We start from the raw sequence: 25,276 nt of genomic DNA, 5'->3' as shown, positions 1-25,276 counted from the left end.
AATTGTTCTATAGTATATACTGTATTTAATGCAATTACATCAGATGTAACTAATTAAATTCCAGGAAAATTAAGTAATCCCAAGGGAAAAGTAATTAAATTGAATTACCAGTGTATTTGGTAATGCATTACACCCTGCACTGGTAATAATAACAGTAAACTATGCATAATTACATGCAACTAAACCCAAGTTTGTTAACATTACTCAGCACACGTATTAATGTGTTTAAGTGTATTAAGTTTTTAATCTAACATAAATCCAGAATATTGAACTACACAAGCTATCTCACAACCAATTTGTACATATTTTAGGTTTGGGGGAGGTGTTAGGGGTAGGTCATTCGTACAAATTCATACGAATTAGGGAACTCGTAAAACTATACAAGTTGCTTTTTTAGCATCAGCTAAATCACATATTAGTGACAACTTCAATAAAAATGATGTCAATACATTTCAATATTTTAATTTCAAAGAAGCAGTTGCACAACCATCACTACAGGCAGTCAAAAAAAAGTAGACAGTACAAAAATTACAATACCAGCCGTTCAGCAAACTGAACGCAAATGAACTATTGCCTAGTCGACTAGGCAGCTTGTTTTCAAAGACAGGTCTCACTTAAATTGATGGGTTCACATTGGCTCTGGGTTGTAAATGTAAAGTTGAAGTGGAATGGGAGATCTGGTCGAGGCAGTATTAAAAGATGTCAGTGAACATTCAGGACACTCCTGGAAGCAAGAAACAGCAGCTTTTGTGAGAAATGTTGGCTAGGACAGACCTGTGGAATGTGACCAGGTTAGTTCTGCTAAACGGACGCCGGAACATCTACTGAACATTTTGGATGTCTTTGTAAAGAAAAACAAGTGGAATGTAAAACTCTTGATGTTCACCCAACATTACAGGACAAGCTCCACCCAGTGTTGAGCAACTGGACCAAACAGATGCAGATACCGTGAATCACAACGAGTCTCATCCAATGTAGATACGATGGAAATCGTTGGCACCAAATGCGGCGTTGCACTTCGGGCACTTTCTCTGACGCGTGTCGTAGCGTGTCTTCACGCACTCGAAACAGAAAACATGGAAGCACTTTGTCAAAACAGCGTCCTTTACGCGTGAATTGCAGCATGGACATGTCAACCGGGCCTGTAAAACAAAAAAAATCCTTTAAGAACATGAACTCAAAACTATTTCTAAACACCCATGCAAATAGACAACATAAATGACCTTGTAATCATTTATTTCTTCATTCAGGATCTCATCTCCATTTCGAATGTTCTCCGCAGGTTTCTTGGCCTTCTCTATCTTCCTGCGCAGTTTGGATATGTCCTCCTAATAAGGTAAAAGAAACATGAGGTTAAACAAAATGTACACAAAATAGCCATTTTTACCCCCTATTCACAAAGTAAATCACTTTCTACTGACAGAATTAAATCCAATATTTGCTTCATTAATTTTAGGGTGCTGATTTTAAGGAAATAGTACCTAATTTGCTCTAGCACATCACTTTTCTTAAAAAATATGATATATTTTGTAGCATTTTTGCTTTCAATAGCCATTTGTCAGGTGAAGAGGTCTCATATTACGCCTTAAAGGAGAAGTCCACTTCCAGAACAACAATTTACAAATAATTTACTCACGCCCTTGTCATCCAAGATGTTCATGTCTTTGTGTCTTCAGTCTTAAAGAAATTATGGTTTTTGAAGGAAACATTTCAGGATTTTTCTGCATATAATGGACTTCATTGGTGCCCCGAATTTGAACTTCCAAAATGTAGTTTAAATGCAGCTTCAAAGGGCTCTAAATGATCCCAGCCATGGAAGAAGGGTCTTATCTAGCGAAACGACCGGTAATTGTTTTAGAAAATAAAAATTTGTATACTTTTTAAGCACAAAAGCTCGTGTAGCACAGGCTCTGGGATGCGCGTCCACGGGTCGTTCTTGAAGAAGAACGAGTCGTCTTGGGGAGTGATTCGTTCAGTTGCGCATGCGCAACATCCTATTAGGTTCTGTACTGGAATTAGTTCACCTGTTTCGAGTCTTCGGGTTTTTCGAGTTGTTCGTTCATCTTATGGGGCTGTCAGGTGATGCTGATTTTGCTAAAATGAACGAAATGACTTGAAAAAAGATTCATTCATTTTGCTGAACAAGACTCAAAGATCTGAGTCGGTAAAATGATCCGAACTTCCCATCACTACTACAAATCACATCTTCGAATCATCACAAGTTCATTGTCTGTGTACTCCGGCTCAAAAAGTTAGAGTATGTCGAAAAACACCATGTTATTTTCTCCTACAACTTCAGAATCATCCGACACATTGTTCCTTTTTGTTTGTAAACAGCGTTTGACTTACCTGCACTTTCTTAGTCTTAGCGCGTTCGCTTTGTAAACACTGGGTCTGTAGTTCCACCTACGTTCCACCTACGTTCCATGACCTTTCGGCGTGATTCAATAGTACGTGAATGTGTTACACAAGCTTTTGTGCTTAAAAAGTATACAAATTTTTATTTTCCAAAAAAAATGACAGTTTCGTAGATAAGACCCTTCTTCCTCGGCTGGGATCGTTTAGAGCCCTTTGCAGCTGCATTTAAACTACATTTTGGAAGTTTAAAATCAGGGCATCAATGAAGTCCATTATATGGAGAAAAATCCTGAAATGTTTTCCTCAAAAACCATAATTTCAATGTGAATTGTTGTTCTGGAAGTAGTGTTCTCTATTAAAGGGATAGTTCACCCAAAAATTCTGTCAGTAATGACTCACTCTCATGTTGTTCCAAACCTGTAAGACCTTTGTTCATCTTCAGAACACAAATTAAGATATTTTGGATAAAATCTGAGAGCTTTCTGACCCTAAAATTATGACTGAACCACTGATGTCACATGAACTACCTTTCTTGGCCTTGAACGTGTCAGTTGTGTTGCTGTCTATGCAGGGTCAGAAAGCTCTCGGATTTCATCAATTTGTGTTCTGAAGATAAATGAAGGTCTTACAGGTTTAGAACGATATGAGGGTGAGTAATTAATGACAATTTTCATTTTGGGGTGAACTATACCTTTAAAACCAAAAATGTGACTGCTTGTTATTTTGCGAAGTTCATGTACGCACCTGTGCACGTCGGGCATTAAAAGACTCCTTTTCTCGAGAAATGCTGTTCTCAATCACCTCCTCTCTGACCGCACTCAACCTCTGCTGCACCCCCTCCAGCTGAGTGCGCACCTCCTCTGAAAGCAGCACAGACTCCTGTGCCTAAAACATACAGACAGAGAGGTTTAAGAGATGTTTCTATTTGCTATGTTCTCCCACCTAGTATTTATGATGTTGCAAGTATACAAACTGCATGTATGTGAGTTCATCTGCAACTCTATGTGGTTGTACCTTGCGTTTGTTCATTTCTAAAGCCTGTGTGCGGAGCCCCAGCTCCCTCTCCGCAGCGCTGATGGTGCCCTGCAGGAGGCGCTCTTTCTCCTCTAGCTTCCGAACCACCTGCAGCTGAGCGTCCACCTAAGAGAAAGACAGAAAAATCACATCTTATGTTCTGTTCAGTTGCAAATGTGCACTAAAGCATATGTGTAGGATTTCAGTCTTTTGCTGTGTTAGTAACTTTCACGTTAATGAATTTGGACTTGCCGAGTCATACAAGAAAAAAAAAAAAAAAAAATCGTGGATGTAAATCAGACATTGATATTTATTCCATTAGCTCAGCTTTTAAGCAAAGTGACTTACAAATGACAACATGCTGGTGGAAACTATACTGAGGAAATTGTAATTTTATGCAAGTTTCAGAGTTGCCAGACTTTTTGAATGAAGACATTTCTAGCTATTCATGGTTTCTTATAAAGATTAATCTTATAAGATTACACTCATGAGGGGTAATTCACAAAAAATACCTTTCAGAAATGTATATTTGCAATAGAAATGTCCAGACTATGTCCAAGCCTGGAAATCAATGTTATTGATTATCTGCCATTTCTCAGTCTAACCATGGGAACTCTGAAGTTTTAAAGAATATAAATTATATGCAGATTTTTGGGTCCCCCCCAAATGTTTTCTGTTTCATATGTAAAAGTATTATTACATTATTTCATCATTTCATGTTTATATATATTTATTTTTATATTTACACTTTTTATTTTTATTTACTAGTTTCATAACATTTGTTACTGTTACTGTAGACATGCCATCTCTGAGCTGCATTAAACAGTCTGTGTAAATTTCACTTCACATTAGGGTTGCAAAGGGGTGGAACATTTCCGGTAAATTTCCCGAAACTTTCCAAAAATCCCTGGAAGATTCCAAAAAATCCTGGAAAGTTTCCAAAATTTCTGGAATGTTTCAGAAATTTACTGGAGATTTTCCACTTTTTTGCAACCCTACTTCTGATGCAGCATCTGTGCCACTTCTGCTGCATAAAGATGGACTCTGAGTTTATTGGATTGGTAAGATCCCTATAGTGTCTTAGTATAAGGTAATTTATTAATTTATTAATTGTATGTGTTAGACATAAAAGGCAATTAAAGGCAAACTAAATTACTATACATTTAGTAAGGTTAGAAAAAAATTACCATTTTAAAGGTTAAAAAAGCACTTCATAGTTGCAGTATACACACCAGAAACCTTCCCAAAACAACCCACAAACCACCGTAATCCAAATAATTCACTCAAGAATTCATGGTGTTTTCACGTTACATCATCAATCCAGAATTCAGCCATTGCGGCAGCACTGAACGTAAACAATGCCACTGAACCTAATGGAACTCGTGTATGGGTTTGGCGGGGAAAAAAAGAAAAACAAAAAAAGTAATTCACTATGTCGGAATAAGAAATGGAAGGAAGAATTCAATTGTCGGGTCACCAGGCCGCAACAAAGGAGGCAAGATCATACGGATATTTACCACCTATTACAGGGCTCGATGATATGGACTGCCCTATGGCCCGGTGTGATTCATACATTCACTGCACTGCATTCATGTTCCAAAATGTAATTTGTGTGAAAATATTATGTTATTACTTGTCCGTAAAAGGCTGTTAACAGAGGCCAGATACGCTAAAGACGGACATAAAAAGGAGAAAATACTGTACTGGAAGAAATGCCTAAATAATGAATTGGGGGTAGGAGTTTATATAAATGTATCTCTGAAAGAAACTGTCTGTTTTTAGGAAAGTTTACATGGTGTTTTTATCTAGCATCTGTAATGCATTATAAAGCAGTGTTAATAAACATAGTGCAGTTTTCTGTACAGCAGTAACCAAGGAAACATTATGGCTGCTTTGCGTTGAGCCCTGTATTAAAGGAGAAGTCCACTTCCAGAACCAAATTTCTCACCCCCTTGTCATCCAAGATGTTCATGTCTTTCTTTCTTCAGCCATAAATAAATTATGTTTTTTAAGGGAAACATTTCAGGATTTTTCTTTATGTAATGGACTGGTATGGTGCCCTGATTTTGAACTTCCAAAATGCAGTTTAAATGCGGCTTCAAACGATCCCAAATGTGGTTGTAAATGATCCCAGCAGAGGAAGAAGGGTCTTATCTAGCAAAATGATCAATTATTTCATAAAAATAATACAATTTATGTAGTTTTCAATGTTAAACGCTCGTCTTGTTTGCCTGAACTGTTTTTTTTCCAGTTCATGACAGTTAGAGTATGTCAAAAAACTCCCATCTCATGTTCTTCATGTTCAAAATCGTCCTATATCACTGTTTTACCTTTTTGTTAAGGGTGTTTGATCTTCTTTGCATGTTCACTTTGCAAAGACTGGGTCGGTACTTCTGCAGCGATGTAGGATGATTTTCAAATGATTGAAATGAAGTTGAGGGAGAAAATACAATTGGAGTTTTTCGACATACCCTAACTGTCTTCAGCCAGAATACACAGAGTTCAGGGAGAGAAAGGCAAGACAAGCATTTAAAATTAAAAAGTATTTCAATTTTGAATTCAATTTCAAAAAGTTTTTTTTTTTTTAAAGTAACTGGTTGTTTCGCTAGATAAGGTCCTGCTTCCTCGGCTGAGATCGTTTACAACCGCATTTGGGATCGTTTAAAGCCGTATTTAAACTGCATTTTGGAAGTTCAAAATTGGGGCACCATATCAGTCCATTATATGGAGAAAAATCCTGAAATGTTTAACTCAAAAAACAATTTCTTTATGACTGAAGAAAAAAGACATGAACATCTTGGATCTCACTATCTGTAAATTTTTGCTCTGGAAGTGGACTTCTCCTTTAACTTTAGTTTGTCAAAATATAACGCCCTTTCCTGCTAAGTCTTTTTCTACATGATTTAGCAGCTTCCACACGTTTCTTCTGTGGTTTAGACAGCATAAATTAATAGAACAACGTCTTCAGTAGTACATTAACCAAGCAATCAATGTGGCTGTTTACATCTGAATATCGCCACAATAGCCACACATCTGGGTAACAACCAAAACGTGATGTAGGTGCAAACTGCTAACAAATCCATCTAAAAGACACCAACAGCACAAAACTCCAAGCCCACACGACCAGTGTTAATTTTGTTGATGAATAATTTGTCAATTTTCGAAATGAGACTATGATTAAATAAAACTCGTTTTGAATGACAAAAACTATGACGAAAATCTATTGACATTTTCGTTAACAAATTTTAAAAAGATGAAAATGTTACGGAGGGACGATTTGGCAAAAGATTCATTCAGAACGAATCTGCTGTGTGGTTAGAGGTTAGACATTTGAAGTCCATCATAGCCTGTTGATCTATATGGCGGGACACAAGCTACCATAAATGCTGCACATCTCATGTAACGTTTAAAAATGTCAATTTCTGGGAGTAAGAAAAGAGCATATGGATAAATTTGACAACGCAAGAAAACTCAATTCGGTCCGGTTTTCTGAGCGCATACATCGAAGCAGCACCTCTTATACAGTGCCGGAGTACTCTTTCACATCTCATGAATGGAGAAATACACACAAAATGATGTTGAATTGTCTGTTTTGACAAGTATTCATGTAAACACACTTGGTTACGTCTTAAGTGAACGTAAACAGTTGAGAGAATATCGGACGTGTATCTACTGTAGATTTAGTCGACTAAAACTAAAACAAATCAGATGACTAAAATATGACTAAGCCTAAATCAAAATTTGCTGTCAAAATGCACACTGCACCCACCTGTGTTTTAAGTGTGAGCAACTGGTCGGCTAGCTCCTCTTTCTCTTCCTTGAGGAGTTTATGGATCTGGTTAGATTTGATGCGTTCACTCATCAGTTTGAAGTTGGCATCGTCTTTTTCTCTGAGCTGCTGCATCAGACGAATGTTCTGCTCCTGCATGTCCTCAAACGCCTGGCCAGTAACATCCATTTCACTCAGCAAAGCATCTTCCTCCTGAGAGAGAGACCAATTGAGAATTTCAATTGAATTCTCCAGCAGAATGTTTGCCATTCATTACTCAGTATATCACAGCTCTACCTGCTTAGCAAGAGAGAGTTTCTTATTGAGGATATCGATCTGCTCTTCCACAGAGCGGATCTTTCTCAGGGCCTCTTCGTCGGCCATCTTCTTTCCTTCCCTCCGCTCTCTCTCCTCCAGTTCTCGCACCCGCTGACGGAGCTCCTCGGCCTGCACAAACACATACATTATTACTTTAATAAATGATTAACCTGTTGAACATTTCTTCAATTGATCTGATTTTCCATTTAGTTTGCAAATTGAGCTCTATATGGTTTCTACCTCTGATTTTGCTTTCTTCTCCGCAGCCATAAGTTGCACTTTATCTCTCTGTTCTTTGGGTGCCGAGCGGTACATATCCAACAACAGCTTCATCTCCCTCTGGGACTCTTGGGCTTTCCTGTATCATAATCATTTCATTACCATCAGCTTCCTTGTTATCATGATTAGCACTTCCCACAGTCATTTTCACCATTATAATCATCATTTTAATCAGAATGACTTACTTGAGATCCACCCGCACTATTTTCAGCTGCTCCATCTCTTTGCGTTTGGGTCCTCCAATCATAGCGCAGCGTTCAGCTGCTAGGTCTTCTGATTGGCTGCTGCTGGTGCTGGCTTTCTCCCGCTCTTCTTTCACCACTACGCCTCCAGTACTCCCACGAGTCACTCTCTCTCTTTCTCTCTGTTCCTTCTCTTTCTCCTTTTCCTTTTCTTTTTCTTTCTCTTTATCCTCCTCTTTCACTACAGTCTCTGTGTCTGTACCCGGTTCAGTCTTTACTGTTACACCTGAAAAGGAAAATATGTACATTTTTAAAACAAAAGAAAAAGATAAATCCAACAAATATAGCTTCAAGCTGCGATTACGGGGACAAGCACTAGGCAAGCAAGGCAGCAAGCATCAGAGCAACTGAAGCAATGACTAATTGAAGCCATTTTAAGATGATTTTAGTCAAAATGGGTGAAAAATCATAAAAACAACCACTGGTATTATGATTTAATGGGTTACCACTTTTGACTAATAGATAGCACTGTTATATCGATGTGTGTGTTCAATGTGAGGTGACAAGGTCACACAAAGTTTGCTGTCAATGTAAAAACTTTGCAAAGATAAAGCCACATTTTGGCATCATGGCACAAATTTGTTGCATTTTGTCCATTAACACAAAATCCGTAACTTTGTGTCAGCACAGTCTGAATATGATCTGAATCAGTTTTGGTGAAAATCAGACCAACGGTCTTGGAGGAGTTTGAAAAAGTAGGTTTTCAAAATAAATCAAAATGGCGGACAAGTTGTTTGGCCAAGTATGGCATAATTAGTAGGTATGTTGTTGGCATGACCCAAGGAATATTTTGAGACCAGTTTCATTACAATATGCAAAAGTTATTAGCATTTTTGGAAATTTCACTATTAATGAATGGCTTATCACTCTTGACCAATAGGTGGTGCTATTACCAAATTCATGTGGTGTGGTCAGTGTGAGGTGACAAAGGCACATACAAAGTTTGATATAAATATGTCAAAGCTTTGCACCCAAAATCGCTGACATGGGAATACTGGGTATGGTTCGACTCTTTCGCTCTTCCAAATCTAAAGAGATCAATTTTGTGATTTTTAGCCAAATCATTCAAAAGTTATAAGGAAAAATAACCATTTTTTAAATTTCCTGACCAATAGGTGGCAATGTGCAGAAACTGTGCAGGTAGCCTTAGGTCATGCTTGTTATAACACGCACCAAGTTTGGTCTCAATATGCCAAACTGTTGCAGAAATACAGCCTCATATTCATTTTTGCGTGCTCTTCGTAGAATTCGTTCACACGTTTTCCTTTTAGACCTTATGGTTCAAAAGTTATTAGCATAAACATAAGTGAAACTTTGAACAAGTGGTGGCGCTAGACAGTTTATGTTAATGTTAACGGTTAATGTTGATACTATCCTCTATCAATGTGCCAAATTTAATAATTTTCCCGTAAGCGGTTTATGTGCTGCCATAGACTCCCAGAGCGGAAGAAGAATAATAATAATAATAGGGACATCAACAGATACAATAGGTGCCATTGCACCTTCGGTGCTTGGCCCCTAATAACAACTCTATAATGTAAAACAATATAGCACGTCATTAATGTTGCACCATATGGGAAAATATATACATATATATTTTTTGTTTTTACTTTTTGCTGTCTTTTGCAATATGAAAAATGCAGGAATTTTCTCAAGATGTCTTGATAATGATTAGAGTGATTTTGTTAAAGAGTGCATCTTCATAGAAAATAAAAATCAACTGAAAAAATCTGAAACATGACTCTGAAGGCTTTATTGAAGAACCTACCAGGGTTAAAAACTTGCAATGATATTATGCAGAGCCTGAAAGTGACCGATACTAAGTTTGTGTAGATGCAGAGTTGCAGACGACAGAGTTGACAGCTGCATAATATCATTGCGACTGCTGCACCCATGGTACGGCAGCAAAGTTCCTTGATTATTACGCCCAAATGAGAGTATAGCTCCTAGCCATATCGACCTAGAAAACTGCAACTTTTCATTTTTCGTCCATCTTTGTACATGATGCAACTACACAAGTGTCAAGTTTTAAAGAGGAAAAATACTCTTTGGTTGTTTTTGAGCGAGATGCCAAAAGAGCCTATTTTCAAAAGAAAGTGGAGTGTTCCTTTAATGTGGGGACACATTTCAAGTGAGAACAAGGATACGTCGTGTTACCTTGTAAGATACATCACGTTTCAACGATTTCAGCCTATTTTAGCAATGTTTTACGGTGTGTCTGTGAAACGTTGAGTAATCAACGTAGTAGTTTTGTGCACTTGTGAGCATCAATGTACAACACAAAGTACCTCATGCAGGAAACACTTAACGCGTTAATGCGCGTAACTAACAGAAATCCAGAAAGTTGGTATGCATAGGCCACAAAGTGTTGGCGAAATAACACATTAGTGGACCGGAGAGAATATGGAACTTTTTCCAGAAAACTTCTTATTCAAGAACTTTCAATGACCTGTATTTATGCATGGTTATTTTCAAAAACTTTCCAGGGTCTTGAAATTTTTTTTTTTCAGATTCACAAACTTTCAAGGATTTCAAGGACCTGTGGGAACCCTAAGAGTTTAACAAAAGAAAAATCACTTTCCACTAAGTTTTTACAGGCAACACTCTCACTGTTGTCAAAACATATTACGTATTTTAAACATATAAATTGCTCACATCTGTAACACACATGGTGGAGGATGGAATACGCACATAAGTTTAATACCCTGCAGTTTGTTCACATCCCTAAGCCACAGTAATACCTTAGCAAATGCCATTAGGCAAAGAAAAACAACTGAGTACCAGTGGTGCTGGGTGTGGCGGATCCGCTCTCTGGCTCTGACTTCACAGTAACGTCACCCGTCGGGGCAGGTGTATGTGGGGAGGCGGTCTCTTCCTTCACATCCATCTCTGTACTGGACTGTGATTGGATAGCAGCATTACCTTTGGCAGCACGGAGCTGTGAGAGACAGAAATTTCAGCAACCCCTTATTGTTTGTTGTGTTTAACAACATATTTTAGAGTCTGTAAGTTTGTGCTCTAACCTGGTTGAGCTCTTGCTGAGACTCTCTCAGTCTGAGTTTATATTTAACCACCTCTCCCTTCAGCTGCTGGTTATGAGTCTGCAGTGTACTGATCAAATGTCTCATCTCACGGTTTATTGGGCCTGAGAAAGAACCAAAGAGGCATTTCAAAAGCTAAAAAGAGACTAACACCATTATAAAGAGAGCAGAGGAAAATTACCTGCTTGTTCATTAGCAGCTAATGTCTGCTCAAATTCGATCCTGAGCATCTCGTACTCCTTGCGCACCTGTGCTAACGTGTCTTCCAACTGAATCACTTCAGTACGGACCTTACGCTGCAAGGACACCTCGTCATTCTGAAATAAACACATAAATTATCATTTGACACTTACTATAATGATACTCACGTGATTTAATTCACTGTTCATTGACATTATCATTCCATGTACCTCCATGTGGTCCAGCTGCCGCAGCCGGGCGGTCCTGGTCGTGTTGAGTCGCGCTTTGGTCTCGTCCAGCTGAGATTTCAGCACCAGTGATTCATTATAGAGCACAGAGAACTGAGACTGCAGACAGCGATACTCAGCGCTGTCTCTGGCCACCTCCTCAGCCCTGGACAAAAGCTCCACCTGACAGAGATGACAATGCTTGTTAGTAAATTTGAAAGATTCTAATTCCATTATTTATGTAAAGTGCACTACGATTCAAAATATTTGAGGTCAGTATTTTTTTTTTTTCACAAAGAAGTCTCTTACAGATGCGTTAATATGAGCAAAAATACAGTAAAAACAGTGATATTGTGAAATAATATTACATTTTAAAATAACAGTTTTGCATTTGTTAAATTATGCAGTTTTGTGACATAAAGCTGAATTTTTCAGCATCATTATTTTAGTCTTCAGTGTCACATGGTCCTTCAGAAAGCATTTGAATATGCTGATTTGCGGCTCAAATAACATTATTATTATTAATGTTTAAAACAGCTGTGCTGCTTTATTATTTTGTGTGGAAACCACGATCCTGTTTTCAGGATTATCTGAAGAATAGAAAATCTGAATTTGAAATAGAAATCTTAACATTATAAACATTATAAATGTCTACATTTAATGCATCCTTGCTGAATAAAAGCATTCAAATCTTTAACATTTACTGACCCGAAACATTAACTTTTAAACAGTTTATATGTTTTGGTGGCCTTAAAGTTATAATCCAAGAATGCTCAGAAAAACAGAACACAGAAACCTGTGATATAGGCCATGTCATTATTTTATTACTGCTACCACACCATTTTATAGTATTTTTTAACATTACTGCATTCTTGTTCATTCAACTGCCATTCATTCATTCGAACTGTTTTGATTTATTTTTTAATAATGCTTTGTTATTAATATTCTATGAAAGTCATTCTGTCTCAAAGCAATTTCTCCAACTTTAATTTTTGATTTTGCTAATATTTTTCCTGGAGATAGACATATATAGTGATGAAAGCATCATAATGTTATTTTTACACAGAGATTGGTAGGTCTATTAGTAAAATCTGCTTACTTTAGCTATCTTTGTTGCACTGTGTGCCAATAGTGACCATTCAAAAACGGGGAAATTTTTCCTCCAAAGTTTGCATGCCTGTAACTCAAGAAGTATTAAAGAAATCTTATTACTCTTTAGATATTGGGTCTTAAACTTTCCTTTTGGCATCTTCATTTTTAAGGCCCTATGTGGTTCAGCTCCAATCATTTTGATAGAGGGAAACAAGACGCATTCCTAGTTTCAACTTTACATATTCTTCAGTCATTCTGCTTTAAATAAAATAAGTATCAGCTGTATACAAAGTGACAAACATTTGGTTTTCGACTACTGAAAATGGATAATATTCAATAATCTCGACATGAAGCCTCATTGAGATCCCCATATCTCTGAGACTGAATGATGTAAGGCCTTGAAAATAAAGATTTCAAAAGGAATGTTTATTAAGAGCTAGAATCTAAAATCATATAGTGATATCTGTAGAATATTTATAGCACTCAGACTGGTACGTTCAATGCAGCTGTTTTGACAGAAGGAAACAAGATACATTTCTAGTTTCAACATTATTTGTTCTTCAAACATTCCTCTTTAAAAGAAAGAAGTATCATATTTTTGCAAACGGGCACACATTTGGTTTCTGACCACTGAAAATGTGTACATTTTAATGATTTACTGCTTGAGCCGTATTGAAATTACAACATCTCTGGGACTAAACTATACAGGGCCTTTAAAATGAAGATGCCAAAAGGAAAGTTTGTTTCCCCAATATCTAAAGGGCATTAAGATATCTTAAATACTTCTTGAGTTACAGACATGAAGTGCTGTTTTCCCATTTTTGAACAATCACCACTGGCACATAATGCAACAAAGATTGCTAAAGTCAACAGTTTTTACTAACAGATCTACCAATCTCTGTGTAAAAATAACATGATGCTGCCATCTTTCTGAAGTCATTTTTACCTCCTTGTAACTTGACTCAGAATTTCAGGTGAAAACTGCCATTTTACTACCTCTACAAAATAGTGGATTACTCAGTGAATATTCATCCATGAAATTTAATATTTTGGCTTTCATCACTGTACACATGGGCAACATTAGGGGGGGAGAAGGATGGTTAGTCATCCCCATTGTCAGCCACACTGCTATTGGAGCGGTTAGCCATGCCCATGCCTGGCTGTACGGAGGTACTAGACGGTGCTAAATACCCTCAAACGAAAGCAAAAGCAATTGAAGATTTGGCAAACTATTCTCGGCCCTAGCCCGTCTTTTTTCCCCCATCTCCCAAAACAGCTTAAACTACTATTTCAGCTATTAAAATAGTTTAGTTTTGCATGCAGTGGCAAAGTGATTATATTTTGTTTTTATCAAGTTAATTTAGAAAAAACTTTTTGAAGCTTTTTTTTTTTTTTAATAAGTTTTTTTTTTTAAAGTAATGACAAAGCGGCCAGCAGAAGACTGATTATAGTCTGTTTGATAATTTTTTGCCTTCTCATATCATCACAATGTTAAACCTAGATGTCTCCCATTAGGCACATCTCCAATCGTTTGTGCGGAGAGTGGAAGCTAAAGCCGCTTTGCAGGACATGGAGGCGCCAGCACGATCACTTGCAATTTTTTTCAGTGGAAACAATTTAAAATATTCCGTCATATTTGCTGATGAAGGTAAGAGTAATACATCATTCAGAACTGTAAATGTTCTACTTTTATTTGTGTGCACTCACAATATCAACAAAACGTTGCTAACGGTGCTTCTATAAAAGAAAGAAAACAAACATGATTCACTTTCTGTCGTCTCAAAAGGAGCGCTTCACAAAAATGAACCGAAACTCAGCGAATACATACCTCACAGACATGACAAATGTATCTATAGAAAGCTTTAAATTCTAACTTAATGAAATAAAGCAAATCGAAAACAAAAACTCTTTCATTATGTAATCTGTAAAGATGCATTTCTCTTTAAAGGCGCATCCAAAGAGGTGGCGAGTCAGGATCGGCAACTTCATCCTTGCGACACTGACTCAGAAAACACTAGTTTATTAATAAATAATGCAAAAATCTCCTTTCTATTTCAACCCGACACATTCATGGTAATAACTTTCGCCGGTGCTTTGCGGCAAGCTTTAGCCTATTGCTATCGCTGCTGCTATCAGAGACAAAACGCCATCCGAGCCGGTCTCGAAAGTGAAAGCAATTGTTTCCGCCAACACAGGATTTTTTTTTTTCATCACCGTAATTGGTGGACGTCTAAAATATAGGCTAAAAATAGGGAGAAGCCTAAAACAGGCCCGAAGCCCTGCACGCTTCAGAATTATGATGTGAAAATTGGCCCGAAGCCCGGCCCTATAGGGGCATTAAAATGTCGAGGCCCGTTGGGCTCGGCCTGAAATGCAGAGCTGTACCAGGACATATCAATTTTATTGCCAGTAATGGACGGTAAAATTCTAAAGTTATTCTTGACTGCACTGTATTGCTTTCGTGCGTGGCAATACAGTAGGGCATTGTTTTGATGCTTATCCGAAAAATATTTTTTCTTTCGCTTTTTTTTTTTACCCATTTTTTTTCTTGGCCCCCCTGACTCAAGAGTCAAATGTCGCCCATGACTATACATGTCCATTTCTTCAGAAAAAAAAATAGCAAAATCATTAGCAAAATTTGAGCCAGGAAACTTCAACATTTTGTTGATTTGACACAGAATGACCCATCATTATTTTTTCATTTAGGAAAGTGGCAGTAAATTCCACTCATATTAAAGGAGTGTTTTACTCTGTTCCAGAGTATCTGCGTTTTCAAGGTTAAACTGATAAGGAGCTTTCTTTCAAGGACAAGATATGAGTGTGTGGGGTTTGTAATTTTCCACTCCAAAGAGCTGAACAGTTCACTGCCTCTAAATATCAGATTTAATCTGGTATTGCCTGAACATGAAGCAATGCTCACAATAAACATAAGATGGATCTAATGGTGTATGTGGTCTCATGGGCTTTACCTTCATGTTATTGTTCTCCTGGTAAACTGTCTGCAGGTCCTGCTGGAGTTTCTGGAGCTCACTAAGCCGATTCTCCGCCAGCTCCCTGTTCTCCTCCAACTCACTGTTCATCTCCTCAAACTAACAAGAGACGAAAAATGATTTAATGGTTTATTATGATTCAATGTTAAGTGTTCAGGTACCTTTATATGACAAATAAAAAATATTCTGTAACAGAATCATTTTACCAAGGCTTTACCAATATATGTGTAAGCAGGCTAGCAAATATTAAACACACTAACATTACCATTCATACATGTGGGTTAAAGATACTAATTTATTTATTGACAGAAATTAACACTTTTGTTCAAGAAGGATGCACTAAATTAATCAAAGGAGACAGAAAAGACAAAAAGTGTTCAACTGAAAGATTCTATAGTGTGCAAATAGCTGCTTGCTTCATGTTTCATTCCTTCAAGATTCATTGACACCAAGTGCAAATATTGACACAAAATTTTAATATGACTGGTCATTTACCTTTCTTTTGTTGATTGTGATGGTTCCACATACACTGCTTGCTTCACCATACACCTTATAACCTTTACTGTTCACCTGGTTATGATAGAAGAGGAGGCAAAAGTTCTGCCACATTGTAAAACAATAAAAAATACTACATCTCAAGTTTACTATTACAAATGTCTGTCAGAGTCAACATAAAGCAGAATACAAGTTCATCCTCAAGAGCATCTTGATATATGGCAGTGGCTTTTTTTTAATCCACTGTCATTTGCTATTATTGCAGTAACCTACAATAATGGTAACTGACAATAAATTACCAGTTACTAAAGAAAGCCTGCATTACCCATAACAGACATTCACTATTACTGACTATTATCCATAATCATCCACTGCAACGCCACTCTCTCGTGAACACTAGAGACGCACCGATCAATCAGCCAGGGTTTGGAATTAGCAGGTTTTACATATGATCGATCCAGACAGGTGACCGGCCGGTCAGTCTGCCGATGTGGAGCTGATCCGTTTTGACGTCACACTTACGCCGACTAATAATGTATTTATGTTGTGACAGATGAAGCTTGCACGGCTTAAAATGAGTATGTGAGAGAGACTCGTGCAGAAATCAAAACAATTGAGCACAGCAGAACTGTTGCATGTCTCCGAGCAACACAGCGGTGTTTTGTTAATGAATCCATGTTTTTGAATGATTCAGAAACCCATTCATAAAGACTAAATAACTGACTCACTCATTGAAACAGTCTTTTGCCACCACCTACTGGTGGTTTGGTTTCATATTTAACAGTATAATTGCATTTTTCACATTTCTTATTTGCAAGTTTAAAAAATATTTAAAGGCGAAGTCCAAAACAAAGATTCACATATAATGTACTTACCCCCTTGTCATCCAAGACGTTCATATTATTGTTTCTTCAGTCGTAAAGAAATTATGTTTTTGGGGAAAACCTCTCAGGATTTTTCTCCATATAATGGACTGATATGGTGCCCCAATTGTGAGCTTCCAAAAGGCAGTTTTAGAAAGAAGGGTCTTATCTAGCGAAACGATTGGTTATTGTAAGAAAAATAATACAATTTATGTACTTTTTAATGCCAAACGCTCGTCTTGTCTTACTCTGCCTGGGCTGTTTTTGTTCCGGTTCATGACAGTTAGGGTTTGTCGAAAAACTCCCATCTCATGTTCTCCCTCAACTTCAAAATCATCCTATATCGTTGTTTTACCATTTTTGTTAAGGTTGCTTGATGATCTTTGCATGTTCACTTTGCAAAGACTGTGTCCGTACTTCTGCAGTGATGTAGGATGATTTTGAAATGATTTTTAAAGTTGAGAGAGAAAATACGATTGGAGTTTTTCAACATAACTGTCTTGAGCCAGAATACACAGAGAGAAAGGCAAGACGAGCGTTTGAGATTAAGAAGTATTTAAACTGTATTTTTAAAAGGAAAACAATATATCGTTACGCTAGATAAGACCCTTCTTCCTCGCCTGGGATTGTTTACATCTGCATTTGGGATCGTTTAAAGGCGCATTTAAACTGCACTTTGGAAGTTCAAAATCGGGGCACCATGTCAGTCCATTATATGGAGAAAAATGCTGAAATGTTTTCCTTTATGACTGAAGAAAGAAAGACATGAACATCTTGGATGACAAGGGGGTGAGTACATTATATGTCAACCTTTGTTCTGGAAGTGGACTTCTCCTTTAAAACATGAATTTTATAAAATTATTTATGCATTTGAAATTTTGCAGTGTAAATGCATTTTTTAGAGAATATCTGTAATTTCGTCCAGATCGGGGGGAATTTTAATGGTTATTTTTTTATGATGTAAATTTTTTGCCATTGGGAAAAACAATATATTTTTATATTTTTTTCAATTATACTTTTTAGAAAGAAAATCGGAATCAGCAAAAATTGCTATCGGCAGGTCATGCTTACAAAAAAAAAATCGGCCAAGAAAATTGCAATCGGTGCATTTCTAAGAAAACACACGTATGACAGTTAGCAGAAGCTTGAGATTACACTTGATAAAGTTTTAAATATTAATATTTTTCTTATATAAATGCATCAATTCACTTCAGAAGGCCTGAATTAACCCCCTGGAAGCATGTGGAGTATCTTTTATGATGAATGGACAATGTTTTTTGGGCTTCAAAATCTCAACACCCATTTACTGCCATTATAAAGAAAATTTACATTGCTCACGTCGCTGCACCAAATCTGGTCGTAGCCACTCTAGCTTATGTTTATACCAGCCATGCCGCGCACGTTTCAGAAGAGGCTCTCAACAGTCCAATTATGTAAAGATACAAGCATATGCCTCGTTTGATTAAATATGATCAAATATAAAATCAAAATCAAAAGTCGAATCACACCAAAACCCGTTGCCACGAAAAAATAATGTTTAGTCGCATAACACTGGTTAATGGAAATGCCATCATTTTGCAATACTTTTTTTTTTAAATAGACAGCGATATAGGCGATAATTTATAACTAATCTGTAATTAAAACATGCCTGTATATACCTAGGATGACTTGAGGGTGAGTATATTATGGGGTAATTTTCATTTTTGGATGAACTACTCCTATAACACTCACTTAAAGATGCTAAAAAGGGTATATTATAATTTTACATTGACTTCGTAAGGCAAAAACCGCTTACCCTTTCCAGCACTTCTACAAGGTGCGCGTTGAGACGATTCTCTCTTCGTCTGATTTTCTCCATGTCCCACTGCAGCTCCTCAATGAGACTTTGCAGCTCACTGATTCTGTTATCAGCACGATTAGCCGCACGGCCCAGCGATCGAGACTAAACACACGCATACATTGTGAGCACTCAATAACGACAAGGTTACCAGATAAACATGTCAACAAATCAACCACCAACCTCGCTGGTCATGTGACTATGCTTCTGCTGGAGGCTGTCGGTCAGCTGGCGGAGGCGTTCGTTCTCATTGGTCAGGAGGGTGTTGAGGCTGACAGCGACATCCCAGAGGCTGCCATCTGAACGAAGTTACAAGAACATACATATTAAATGCTAAATGAACTGAAATCTAAAACATGTTTTGTTTTTTAGTTTATTTGATGGATTGACCCACTTGAGTAGCGTTTGTCTCACCTGTTCCAGACTCTGTATCTTTCTTTAGCTGGTCTACTGTGTTCTTCAGGTTGTCGTAGATTTCTACCACACGTTTGGCCTGCTTGCAGCTGGACTCCAATCGCTCCTGCAGATCTGCGTCTATCTCCTCACTGCTGCTGCTGGCCAACATGGCCAGAAAAGAGCTTGCTCCCTCCCCCTGTTGACCTGTATGAAACATGACAACAATGAACATATTTCTATCTGGGTTAGAGGCCAGATTAAACCCATACCGAGACCAAAAAGACCTGAGAGATCTGAGACAAAGAATAAATCCTGAATTTATTAAAGCATTCAAACACTGTGAGACTTTACTGGGTATCTGCAGTTTCTAAAACAGGGTTTCTGCAGATATGAACGAGTAAAATGTAACACTTTTTAAGACCTTTTTAATACCACCGTATATGAAATTTCAGACCTAAACATGTAATGGAAATGCACATTATATTACATACATATATGTAATATTAAATGTGCTTAATGTAAAAAGTAAATTGTAAATTTTCATCGCTGTCATAGATTATATTTATTACTACGATATACAGCAAACTTTTCATATCAGCAGATGATATTCCACACAAAATATCCGCATTACCACATCACTGAGATTTTTGGTGGTGTAAACAATTTATTCTGAAGCAATATTTTCATTATTGTTCTATCAGCTTTTACATACTTAAATCTGCATATTTTTATTTCCCTTTTAAAGGCCTATTTTTTTAACTTTTGAAATGTATGCATCACCTTTCACGTCAAATTATTAAAATTTATCAATAAATACTATAGGGCTGTTCCCGGTCAGATTAAATAATTAAGAAATGTTGGGGGGAAAATGCATACTTTTAAACATATTAAACTACCAGTAGGTGGCGGTGAGTTACTTAATGAGTGAGTCATTGAGTTATTTAAACTGATTAGTTCAAAACACTGAATCATTTAGTAGCAAAACACCACCGAGTGCTGCTTGGAGAATGTGCCATACTTCTGCTGTGATCCTTGTTTGAAACTATTTTCGTTGGTGAAACAGAACAAAACGGTAAATATTGTGTCTAAAATGTCTAAAACCTAATAACTACTTGACTACTTTGTTTACTCTGAAATATGTCACAATACGTAAGTCAGCCATAACTTATGTTACATGACTTTAAGTTTGCTAAGCAGATTAGGGCACAGATTATGAGATGTTGTGAAATCAAAAATCAAAATGGCAAGATCCAATAGAGGTTTGCTTTTCATACATTTCAACTGACATTGCGTTTTTTCTAGTTGTAAATGTTAAAAACAGGGGTGCCCAAACTCGGTCCTGGTCCTTGGTTTAGCTCCAACTTGCCTCAACACACCTGCCAGAGGGTTTCTAGTATGCCTAGTAAAAGCTTGATTAGCTGGTTCAGGTGTGTCTAATTGGGGCTGGAGCTAAACAGGCCCTCCATGACCGAGTTTGGGCACCCCTGGGTTAAAACAATGTTAAGATACTGACAAACAGTAGTGTTTCCTTGGACTCGGACTTGCCTCGGACTCGACTTATGTGGACTCGAATGCAACACTAACAATGTAATTGAAAGCTAACAATTTGAACATTTATTAGACTTTAAAAAAAAATAACAATTTCTAATTTAAGTGAACTTAAAACAATCTACACATCAACCCATTATAATAAATGTCATATTTAGCTACCTGTGCCCTTCGGCAAGTAGGAAATATACAGAAACTGAAAGTTATCAAACACTAAATACTAAATATAGATGAATCCTTAAAGCTATAAAAGTTATTGATTCCCTATTTTTTCTTTTGTTCTTTAATTAATAGACATCACACCAGCTGGGTTATTAGATTGGCCTGCTATTGCTTTAAAAGCTGCCGCTGCTGAACATGATGCAGATTTGACACACGTAATATTCTCTCACAACTCTCTTTACCTTTTCTGACTCACTCCACGTCTGAAAGTCTCTACTAATGAACTGACGAGTTGAACCAGGTGTGTTAGATGAGGGAGACAGTGCTGGGGTGCTTCAGGACAGTTTTGAAAACCATTTCAGAGACATGTTCTGAAATGTGACTCATATATAAGAAATATGACATGCATGGACAGTTTTAAGGCAGCTTTAAACGTCTTTTTGGTAACTTCATGACTTCACTGATGACATAACTATGATAATGCACGTACGTAGTTTGTTTCGCACTTTGATATGAAATGATACAGGCTACAGCTTATTTGTGCATGCAATTGAAGCGCACACGCTACAAGCACAGTACATTTCCCGCACTCGTTTGACGAGTTAACTTCGTCAGTTTTTAACTTCGTTAAATATATTTAATGCCGCTAAACTGGAAAAATTAATTGCCTGCATTAACCCGCTAATTTTAACAGCACTAGTTTTGAGACATTGAGCTTTTTTTCTCCAAAATAGTAAGAAGCGTCTTACAGATTTGCAGAATCCAATGATTTCCAACTACAACAGTTTTTGGTACCTCTGTCTTTTGCTCTCTCCTGGTTTGAGTCTCCATCTGGTTCTGGTGTTCCAGGTTTTAAGCTGCGTCCTTCGGGAGGTTGGCTTTCCACAGGCTCACTGCCTGACTGGTCATAGCGGTGCACGATTAATCGCACATTTTCATCAAACTGGAAAAGAACAGTGAGATAAAAAACATCAGGATTAAAAATGGTAAAATTTGAGAGAAAAGTAACATCAATGTATATAGATTGTGAATACACGAAATGAAAAAATTTACCTGGTTCCAGTATCTGTTTAGAATCAACAAACTTGCATCATCTGTCGCTTGACGAGTCTCCAACCTCTCAACTCTCTCCCTCAGTTCATCCTCAATCACCTACAGCAACACAACAACAACAGTCTGTTGTATCAGTGTTTCCTGTACCAATTTTTAGTGGAAAATCACCATGTATTGCAATAATAGCATAATGAAATATTATATATATCGGTGGGGGTGATAAGATTTCTGAGAAAAAAAACGTAGAAATCTCTTTCGCTCAGAAAGGCTGCATTTATTTGACCAAAAATATAGCAAAAAGTAATATTATGAAATATTATTACGATTTAAAATAACTGTTTTCTACTTGAATTTATTTAAAAATGCAGTTAATTCCTGTGATTGTAAAGCTGAATTTTCAGCAGAATTAAAAAAGCAACAGTTTTCACTTTCAACATGCTGATTTGCTGCTCAAAAAAAAACTTTTCCTATTATCAACTCTTAAAAAAAAACAAACAAACTTTCATAATATTATACATAAATATAAATACAAAGGCGTGTATCTACCTGTCTTTGGTCAAGGGATTCTCCAAGTTTCCTGTTTTTGATCTGCAGAGCTTTAATATCTTGTTCTTCCTGCAAGAGCGAAACACAGTGTCAGTGGGAACCAAATGATAAGGGTCCAGATTCAGAAATCAGTTAAGATAGTTAAGATTCAAAATTCAGAAATGAAAAGACTTAGAAATCATTTTATCATAATATCACACATTCATACAACAGAAACACACAAAACGATTAACAAAGACAGGCTCAGGACATCAGCAGTGCAATCAACATATCTGAACATAAAATGTAAGATGTTAGACATTATATCAAAACAAACAAAAAACATTGGGGCAACACAAACAACAGAAAGCTCAAATCACACATAAAGATCTCAGAAAGCATCTGACCTGGTTTGACCCTCCTCCCAGTTTAATGACCGTTTCTACAGCAGTGCTTCCTCCAGATCCAGTGCTCATACCCTCTCCATCCTCACCGCCCTTCTTCTTCTCTGGAGGAGCGCCGAGGGTGCCAGAGCTGCTGGGATCACTGGGGCGCTTCTGACCTGACATCTCAAACCAGAGACAGGACCTCACTGTGGAAGAGGGTGAGAGCCAGACACCATCACAGTCAATACAAAATCATAAATCATCACAAAAGTACTGAATGATTATAAAGTGCATCTGTATCGTTACTAAATTTTGTTAAAATAAATCGCCTTTACATAGTCAACGTAAACTCCCTAATAATTACGAGAATCTTGGAATCAGGGGATAATTCCTTAGAGAAATGCTCACATCCTTAAGTTAATAATAGCTAATAAAATAATAATAATTATATCAATGTTGTTTTTTTTTATTATTATTCATGTTGCATAACAAATATAACAGTTGTTCAGTTATTATTGTAATCAATAGCAACAAAAACAATATTTTAACCCCCTAAGTTAATATTATTAATATGTTTAACCCTAATATTTACAATTAAATACGCCTGATAAAAGGAGCTACACATTTCAGATTTTAGTTTGACGTTTTTTCTTTGTGTGCTAATAACAATAAACACTTTTCATTATTATGTTTTGTAGTAGTAGTGATAGAACAGAACTAAACATTTCACTAAACCTAAACAGATTGGTACAGAAGTACTAGTAGCATGGTATACTGATCATATGATCATGGTATCATATGGTAATACCATGGTACTGAATGGTATACATATACCACGGTATTAGCATGGCATTCCAGGGTATTTTAGAGAATATTATTGTTAGTGGACACATTAACACACTTGTAGCCGTTATAAATACATTATACAGTTATGCGAACGTAAGGAAATATATTAATAGTCAAACTGCGGCGAGCCGGTGTATTCCCGATCACTACATTGATCTATGAAAACATTGCGAAATACGACGCCTCTCAACCCTGAAAACTTACTGTGCATTATTTAACAACGCTCTAACAATGTATGCTTTGCACTTGTGTTATTTTCTTACCTAATTTTGATTTTTATTGATTCTGAAATGGTTTTGTGGATGTAGCTGTTGCGCTTCATCCATCGGCCGAGCCTCCTCCCGGAAACACAGCGCTGCTTCTCTTCTACTGCTGATGGTGTCATCAGAACTGCAGCGCCACCCCGCGGCGGTAGGACTGACAACAGGTGTTTTTTTTTTGTTGTTGTTGTTTTTTTATTAAAACACACTTATTTACAAAACACAATTTACAAACTCTCTCGTTAGGAGACTTCTGTGCAGAACATAGTTAAACATACTTGAATGGAACAAATTTTACTAAAAAAAAACAAACAAAAAAAACAACGTAAAATAAATAAAGTAAGCAAAGGCACTTCAGTCCATAAGGCAAGTCAAAGTTGTTCACATAAATATATTGTCCTCAATCGTCATATATTCTTAAAATAAAGTTACATGGAAGCTTAACAAGTTACAATAACAAATATTTTGAGACATCTTCACATAGAGAGTAAATGTTGTCACTGGAGTCTTTCAGAAGTTTCAAAGAAGCAAAGTATTCCCTCAGTTCAGTTTTAAACACCATTAGTGAAGGATTTTTGTTTTGCCATTTACATTTATGAATATGGTATTTACCCATAATTGTTATGATATTGTACATTCTAAAAAGTTCCTTCGGAAGGTTTTCATTACCAAAAAGAATTTGCTCTAACTTTAATTGTGTAATTCTCTCCATTTTTATTTCCAACCAACTCATGACATCTGACAACAGGTGTAGCGCTTGCAAAAACTGCACAATACAAATCAACAACTTCCTTTCCTTTTTTTAGCTCTTAAGTTGTCTTTAACAACTTAACTCTATATGGTATTTTAGCGATTACATTTTGAGGCATACAAAATATATAGAGATATGGCTTGCAGTTGCAGTGTAGTATAAGTTGTGTTCATAACCAGAGTTGAGGAAAGTTACTTTTAAAAGTAATGCATTACAATTTTGCGTTACTCCCTGAAAAAGTAATTACGTTAATTAGTTACTTTTTATGGAAAGCAATGCGTTACGTTTCTTTTGCGTTACTTTTTATATCTGGGCAGGGCTTGCTTCTTTGTTTATAATATGAAACAATTCTAATATAAAAGTCCTTTTACACCAAAAGTGAAATGAATTCACCTCAGGCTGAAAGAAAAGTACATTTATGAGGGAGATCACTCTTCAGCTATAAAAAAAAATGAAGCACAAATGTTAGTTTATCTAAAGTAATTTTTGCTTATTAGTATGGTTGAATTGCATCATCGAAGGTCAGCAGTAAAGACACTGGTTAATAAAATAGGATTAAATACATAAAAGATATTTGTTTTATTTAACATTTAATTATTGCAAGGTTGCGTCATATTCTGAGTTTGCATTTCACTCAGAAATTT

General features: G+C 36.8%; 1 protein-coding gene across 1 annotated transcript; it reads right to left on the bottom strand.

Moving 5' to 3' along the window:
• Positions 1-442: 442 nt before the first annotated feature.
• On the bottom strand, positions 443-24,005 carry rnf20 (ring finger protein 20, E3 ubiquitin protein ligase). The gene is made up of 22 exons (XM_051127930.1): positions 23,885-24,005; positions 22,797-22,981; positions 22,411-22,479; positions 21,865-21,963; positions 21,607-21,754; positions 19,120-19,305; positions 18,889-19,004; positions 18,664-18,810; positions 16,006-16,080; positions 15,490-15,609; positions 11,432-11,611; positions 11,203-11,338; positions 11,004-11,125; positions 10,762-10,918; positions 7,924-8,206; positions 7,700-7,817; positions 7,439-7,588; positions 7,142-7,354; positions 3,373-3,498; positions 3,103-3,243; positions 1,224-1,328; positions 443-1,142 (listed from the first exon to the last, which is right to left on the bottom strand). The coding sequence occupies exons 2-22, from the start codon at positions 22,956-22,958 to the stop codon at positions 966-968; spliced, it is 3,030 nt and encodes a 1,009-aa protein (XP_050983887.1). The 5' UTR covers positions 22,959-22,981; positions 23,885-24,005; the 3' UTR covers positions 443-965.
• Between the last annotated feature and the right edge of the window lie 1,271 nt (positions 24,006-25,276).

This window comes from Labeo rohita, chromosome 14 (genome assembly GCF_022985175.1).
Source record: "Labeo rohita strain BAU-BD-2019 chromosome 14, IGBB_LRoh.1.0, whole genome shotgun sequence".
NCBI classification, from domain to species: domain Eukaryota; kingdom Metazoa; phylum Chordata; class Actinopteri; order Cypriniformes; family Cyprinidae; genus Labeo; species Labeo rohita.
Note: the sequence above shows the minus strand (reverse complement) of the source record. Positions and strands in the feature narration are given on the sequence as shown.

What these genes read in the sequence shown, in the direction of transcription:
- rnf20 (XM_051127930.1), bottom strand. Translation starts at nt 22,958, where the DNA reads ATGTCAGGTCAGAAGCGCCCCAGTGATCCCAGCAGCTCTGGCACCCTC. An exon ending in AATCCCTTGACCAAAGACAG is followed by an intron (nt 21,964 to 22,410) that starts GTAGATACACGC and finishes GTGTTGCTGTAG; the next exon opens with GTGATTGAGGATGAACTGAG. An exon ending in AACTCTCTCTTGCTAAGCAG is followed by an intron (nt 7,355 to 7,438) that starts GTAGAGCTGTGA and finishes TCTCTCTCTCAG; the next exon opens with GAGGAAGATGCTTTGCTGAG.